The sequence below is a fragment of the Alligator sinensis genome, unplaced genomic scaffold (assembly GCF_000455745.1).
Source record: "Alligator sinensis unplaced genomic scaffold, ASM45574v1 scaffold609_2, whole genome shotgun sequence".
Classification (NCBI taxonomy): domain Eukaryota; kingdom Metazoa; phylum Chordata; order Crocodylia; family Alligatoridae; genus Alligator; species Alligator sinensis.
This window is the reverse complement of record NW_005842090.1, coordinates 1,620,794-1,627,928: the sequence shown is the minus strand read 5'-3', so window position 1 is coordinate 1,627,928 and position 7,135 is coordinate 1,620,794. Positions and strand designations below refer to the sequence as shown.

General features: G+C 40.2%; 1 protein-coding gene across 1 annotated transcript in view; it reads right to left on the bottom strand.

Moving 5' to 3' along the window:
• Positions 1 to 2,123: 2,123 nt before the first annotated feature.
• Positions 2,124 to 7,135, bottom strand: part of ATG12 (autophagy related 12) — a 5,834-nt gene continuing 822 nt past the window's right edge. The window contains exons 3-5 of the mRNA XM_006023987.1: positions 7,026 to 7,135; positions 3,808 to 3,870; positions 2,124 to 3,448 (exon numbers count right to left, since the gene is read on the bottom strand). Of these exons, the coding sequence (XP_006024049.1) occupies positions 3,389 to 3,448; positions 3,808 to 3,870; positions 7,026 to 7,135 (233 nt within the window). The 3' untranslated portion in view covers positions 2,124 to 3,388. The remainder of the gene's footprint in view (positions 3,449 to 3,807; positions 3,871 to 7,025) is intronic.

The window sequence follows — 7,135 nt, the reverse complement described above, 5'->3', positions numbered from 1 at the left end:
GTACTTTTAGATAGGTGTAAATGACTATTACTTCCAAACATGAGAGGCAAGGATTGTTTGGGGGCATCTTTTATTGGCCCACTTAGACAGTTTTCAAATGCAGCTCATTCTTCTCACAGCTACAACATCATCTCCAAAACACTTAAGTTTTTTCTAAACTTAACTTTTCCTAGTAAGTTTTTGCAATGAAGGTTCCAAATAAAATCCCTAATCACAGCTTTAAGTATATCCAATACTAATATACAACTAGCCTTGTGCTGGGAATATGCTTGCAGTAAGGGAAGCAGTGTGCAACAGCTCACATCAAGTGACAGGTAAACCAAGTTATGCAAGTATTCTTTAAATAAAAGATCCTGGTACAGTATATGTGAAGCATGGCATAGAAAAGGGATTGAAAAAACTATATTCCCTCTCAAAACCAGAAGCAATGAACAAAAAAAAAAAAAAAAAGAATTCATGGGTTGGGAACCAAAATGATTAAGCTCTCTCCCTCTAGATCCCTGTAGTTATTGAATTGAAAGGATGAAGCATGTAGTTTTGCTGAAAAAGTAAACAAAGGAGTAGGAAAAGAGCAATCCTCTTCAAAAACATTAAGAGGAAAAAAATAAGAATAAACTGGAATGAAGTTAGTGTTGGTCACAAGACATACTTAGCCTGGAAGAAAAAAATGCCTTTTATATATCTATTTGAATAAAGAAGCAAGTTAATTTATATATGCTCATATGTTGGGTAGAAGGAGTTTCATTAGACTATAAAATAGTCTCCAAGGAGACTAAAAGAAACATCATTTCCTGCTTCCCTTACAATTAAACAAAAACAAAGCAAAAAAGTCACAGAAAGGAATTATATGTAACAGGTTGTCCATTCACCTAACAGTCTTTATTTCCTTGGGCAAACTTGCCACACAAGGACCCAACACAAACCATCCACTCACCAAACAAACAATACATAAGCAATAAAGGGTTAACCAATATCCTGGAGTCTTTTCCCAGACCTAAGAGAGCTCCCGGAATCAATGCTGGTCCACCTCTATCCTCACCATCAGAGGTTCTCAACCACCAGGCCGCAGCCTGGTACTGGGCCGCAGTGGGTTGGCTGCTGGGTTGTGGCATAAACCCCCTGCTCAGACCCCCATCTGTCTGCCCAGGCAAGCAGCTTCCAGGGTCACAGCTGAGCTTCCAGAACTAAAGCCGGATAACGTGGGAGCCCCAGGTGGGAGGTAGCCAGCTCTGTGCACCCTGTCCTGCTCCCACCAGCCACAGTAAAAAAAAAAAAAAAAAGGTTGGGAACCACTGCGTACCACCTTCTCTCTCTCCCAGCTCCCTTCTCTGGGAGCTTTTAATTTCCTTTGGGCCAGCCAAGGACCCCAATCAGCTGGCCCAGTTCTCTTAGGCAGGCTTGCAAACAAATTCTTACTGCCTGCAGCTGGGTTGCAGCCTGGGATGTGCAGCCTGCTACAGGAATAAATAACAATGACCAAAAGTGAATGCTATTATCTAGTAAGTTTCTTCCCTCACAAAGTTAGTCCTGTTTTTCTACTCCCTGTATCACTCTAAATGTTCAGATGTACCCAGTGAGTTTAGTAAGACCATGTAAAAATTAAACACCACAATCTAATACCCTTTAACAAGGGACAGATTGGTCGTTTTTCTCTTTGCCAAACATATTACTATGTAGGAGTCATAACCTTGGGAGCAGCATAATTATAAGCATTTGTGAAATGGAAAGAAACTTGGACAAATACAGTGACTTTACTTTAAAGAGAAATAGGTGGATATTTTTGTCCTTGAACTCCCCCTAGGGGCTATAAAAAGTCACAATGGCCTTGAATTAGCCCAAAAGGCCAAGGTTGGCTTTGAAAGGATAACAGGTATTTATTTTTCCAAGTTTGCACCTCAAACTGGCGTTTAAAATTTGTTTTTATAATTGTATGTATAGGAAAACATCCCTTCCTAAATACTCAAATTATGACTGTGCCATTTTTCTAAAATGTTGGAAATAAAATCTATTTGTGATTACTGGAAGAAATCTAGTACAAAATTTTTTACAACCCTTAAGAACACATCTTCAAAATACTGTACTCTCACTAATTTACATAAAACATGAGTTGGTTGCAACATTGATCTTTCTGGCATGAAAAATATGATACGAGTTTATTAAAATATTCCAATAGAATCAATAATGTACAATGCGGTCAGAAGATGTAGCTATAGTACTGGACAGTACATATTAGCATGCAGCCCATTTCCAATCCATATATTAACAGACTAGCAGGCAAAGTGTTTTTTTTTAAATCATTTCTTCATGTTAACAGTAAAGGAAGAGACTTAATGGATGAACTTGCTGCCTAGACAAAAAACAGCTGTTTTCCCAGTATCCTTTCCCATATCGTGTACAGGTCAATGTAGAGACTGGATGGAGACCAGGTAACCTTCTTCTGTTAACTGCTATTCCATTGCAACTTTATGACTTGTTATAGGTACAGAAGTGTTCTATTTCTTTGGCTGGAATGGCAGCTATTCATCATTTATTTCCTTGGAAACTGAAAGATTTAACCACTGGATTTCTCTCTAGCCTGTTGATAATGATTGAGATTTGCCATGGAAGTTTTTTAGAGCACCTTCTGAAGAGCAGGGACTTGGGAAAATACTGAAACAGTAAAGGAAAAATAGGAAGCATGTGTTCACATACTGTTAAAGGATTAAAGACAGTGTGTATAACCTGGGTTTCTTGAATTTGTTCTGTCAAGTATTTAAACTGATCAAGATGACTGAAGGTACAAAGGGTACTAGTATAAACAGCATGGCTACATACCTTGCCTCATGCATAATTTATATATAACACTTTTGAGACAAGCTCTAGAAAATGCTTGCTTGAAGTGAGGGGCAAATGAGACATCACACACTCAAAATAAAAACTTAAAATAAATAAAGAATAAAATGTGTGTAATAAATGAACATTCTGTCAGGATGAAAATGAGTCCCAGTGTACATAGAAATATACTTTTTCCAAAGGGAAACTGAATATTCAGTACAGCATTTACAGTGATGCAGTCCACAAGTCATGAAACAATGTCCTTTCAAATACGGTAAACAGGGAGCTCATCAGTGGGAAAAGTACTTCTACTCTAGCAATGGCACATGAAGAACCATTTGTATGCCATGGCTGACACAAGAAAGAAAAGTATATGACCGAGCAGGCTTGCTGGTGTTTCTTGCATGCTAGCCATCTGCATGATTTTGCAGACAAATGCAGAGAATAAAGTAAATTCATAGGCAGTAATGTACAATCCTTCTCTTCAGTATGTCCATGGGCAGCAAGGTTTCTGAAGATGAGAGCCCTTTTCTTTTCTGAATGTCACCACTAAACAACAGCAGCTGCTCACCAATCATCCCCATGCCTGAGACTTGCAGTAATGGAGTACAAGTTTGCCATCACTTCCAAAACACTGCAGGAAAGAAGGAGAGAGAATGGAAACAGAAAGCATGCACCCGGGGGTTAGTTTATCAAAACAGCATTTTATTAATAAATATACCATTATCATCAGAACAATGTATCACGAACCACTGTTACATAATAAATACCTCAATGTGAGATACAACGTGTTGCACACAAGATGTCAACACTATATCAGGATTTTTATGAATGCATTTGTGTGATATTTTGCTCGATGTGATCGTGATGAACACATTCAAGAGGCCATCAACATGGACAGGCAGATGGCGGATTTTAAAAGGCAAATTAGTATACCACCCAGTTTCTGCTAAACAGAGATTAAGAAAGGACAACACTTAAAACTATAGTTACCTCATAGAGGGTCCCAACTTCCTGGTCTGGAGAGGGAGCAAAGGATTGATTCACATATATAAACTGCAAGGGAAGAAAACAGAACATAAAAATCTAACTTGCAAATTATTCTCCTGTCTAAATTCTATCCCATAGCCTTGACATGGATGGGATAAACATTACTCTGTTTCCCATGCAACCCTGGTTCTGCATCCTGAAAGACTGCATCACAGCCCCTATCCTTTTGGCAGGGAAGGACTGCATGGTACCCAACAGTTTTGTTCCCTGATTATCCACTCTGCAACACAGAGTACAGCCATCAATTCTGGGCCTTGCTCTTTTGCTTTCATCACCTGGCACTCCCACTCTGCTGCAGAACCTCCTGTACAGAGCAGTGTTCATGGAAGCATTTTCATCCCCTTATTTTTCAAACACTATTCCTTGCGCTCTATAAAAACCATTAGTAAATAGTGTCATTCATTCATAAGAATAGAAAACTTCAAACTATGTGATATCAGAGTGCTCTTTCCTGGGATGCAAAACATCTAGATCACATTTTAGAGTAATTCTAGGAGTCTTACAATGGGAATCTGCTTCTAAAGTCAATCTGAAGCTGGAAACCACATGAGAAGAATATGGGGCTATTATAAGTTATTGAAGTGGTTTTGACAGTGAAAAGGAGGATGAACTAAATAGCCTATTCCATGGAAGAAAATTTCAACTACTTTTTGAAATACAGTGTGTTGAAAAATTACAAGGCTTACTAAAAAAATCCCATCAGGAGGTGTCCTCCAAGTGAACAGAGGTCTTGAAGAGACTATTGGCAAAAGTGTGTACATGTGTGTGTGAGTGCATGCATGAAGAAGTAATAATATTTTATTGTTCGTGGAAGTATTTTTCCTCCAAGCAATGCAAATAGGTTTTTTTATCCAGCTTTATTGTATATGCAGCTCAATCCCTGAAACAAACCCAAGTTCCTTGTAATGCATTTAACATAGAAAGAATTTCTAGTTAGAGAGTCATCCCAGAAAATATAGTAAATCAGTGGTTAGAAAACTCAACCAGGATGTAGGGGAATTTAGGTTTTCAATTAGCCAGAGAAATGACTTGAACCCAGATCTCTCACAGATCACACAACAGCACTAACCACTGGGTTACTGGCATTCTGAGGTAGCTCATGTCATTCCCTAATAAGAAAGGTTCATACAATCTCCATTTCATGCCATAAAACAAACAAAAAAATTGACATCTTAAAAATAGGTGGGACAGAAGAACCACTTCTGACCTGGTTCTAATGTACAGATGTGCTCATATGACTTGAAAGAAACAAGGAAAGCGGGTTTCTTCTAATTATAACCAGAGAACAGCAATCAAGAAGGAAAGGAATAATTCTACATTTACAGTTAGAAAATTCCAACCAGGCAAAGATACAACAAACACGTTTAACTTGAGGTAACTGCATCTACTTGCAGTTCATAAAGTTAAGTATGTGCATAGGTCTTTACAAGAGCAGAGTCCCAAAGATTATAACCTTGAACACTCCATCGTATGCAATAAAACAAGGATAACATACAGGGATATTCACTGCAAGCATTCATTATAACAGCAACGCAACAAATTCCCTTGCTGTCATCAGTATTTGGATTTGTAAGATTTCACTCACGACACCTTATCACCAGTGAAACAAATGTTAGAAAAATCTCCCTATGTAAGCACTATTCACTCAGAGCCTTACTCTTCATTTTCCTTCTACAGACTGTGCACTTCCTAAGACCTTCACAAGAACAGATGACTAAGGGAAGATGAAAAGGCTATTATCACTGGACTACTACAATGATTTTTCCAGAAAAGTGTTTGCTTCCATTGCCTGTGAACTTTAAACTCATCATAGAAAGGCATCTTTGTTCCTGAACTCTGCTTGCAAAGGTGTGATCAAATAAACTACTAATTACATGAGTAAGGGTTTCCAAGAGCAGATATACATACGAGAGAACCAAAAAAGGAAAGATTGGAGTACTGCACCACTAGAAGAAAGGAGTCAGGTTGTTTAACTGCATTGACTATATATATTTGCGGATGTTTCAATTGTACTTGTTTTTAACAGATTTTTTTAGATCTCATGCTTTTTTTTTTTCCCCAGCTACAATATCTATGCAAGAAGTTTGCCGCATTAAACAAAAACCGTTCATTGGCAGGTCTCACAGGATTATCCACTATGTAGGATAATGCTCATTTAACTTCACCCTTTGCATCACTTTCTCTCTGTGTTTTTACATTTTGAATGCGATAAACATTCTGAGTCAATACAGAGCGATAAATGCACCAGTGCTTAGGAACTCAATCCCATGTGACTTAATGCTTCCAGGAGTTTCTCAAGCATCTCATTTTTGAGGCTTCAGCCCACATTTTAGCCCTATACAGACTGTGATGTGTGTATACAAGTTATCCTGTAGCCCTACAATCCTACCAGACTAACTGAAATGGAGAGGCACAGTGAGACACTCTGGGGATATGGTGGCAGCATCAGCCTGGAGTTGCATTCCTTTGGGGAATTACAGCCTGACTCCTCAGTATGTTATGCCAGACTAGATTCTTAAAAGGACACTTGAATACTGTTTCTGTATTCAATTTGCCTCTAAATTTAATGGCCTCAGTTCTAATAGCCTTGGAGCAGGCCATGCTTTGAACTGGTCAGCAAGTGCAAACTTTGGTGGTTCGTTCCCTCCTCTAGGAAGGCCAGCTGGGTTGCATACAGCACCAGCCCCACAGCTTGAGTGGCCAGGGGCATGATGCTGAAGGTTTCCAAGCCGGCCTGACCAGCTACAGGGGAACTTCTCCTAAAAGGGGCAGCCCTTTCTTATGGTTTGAGTGCAATGGTGCTGAATTTCTGGCCTGTGGAGTCATGTCATCCAGCCTGAGGGGGTCTCCCCACAGGTCTCAAAATCTAGCAGCGGGGAGCAGCAGAGCTTTACTTGCTCCCAGAGCCACAGCAACTAATGCTGCTGCTGCTTCCCTGCCACCAGATTTCCAAACCCAGGAGGATCCCTGGGGCATGGAAGCAGCTTATACAACTGTGCTGGGTTTTGGGCCGTAGCTGGATCCAGCCATGGGATGACCCTGTGAGCAGGATCTGGCAGGTGGCCCAGCCCCAGGCAGCTCCTCCATCCAGCCCCTGAGCTAAAAAGGATGAGCACCACTGCTCCAGAGCCCTGCAGGGGAAGGCACTGGGCAGTCCCTACCAGCTGCTCTGAGGCCGTCAGCTTGAGGAACTTCTTGATGAAGTCAATGAGGCCCTGGATGGTGCGGGTCCGCTCCACCGTCCACTTCTTGGTCTTCATGATGGGGGTGT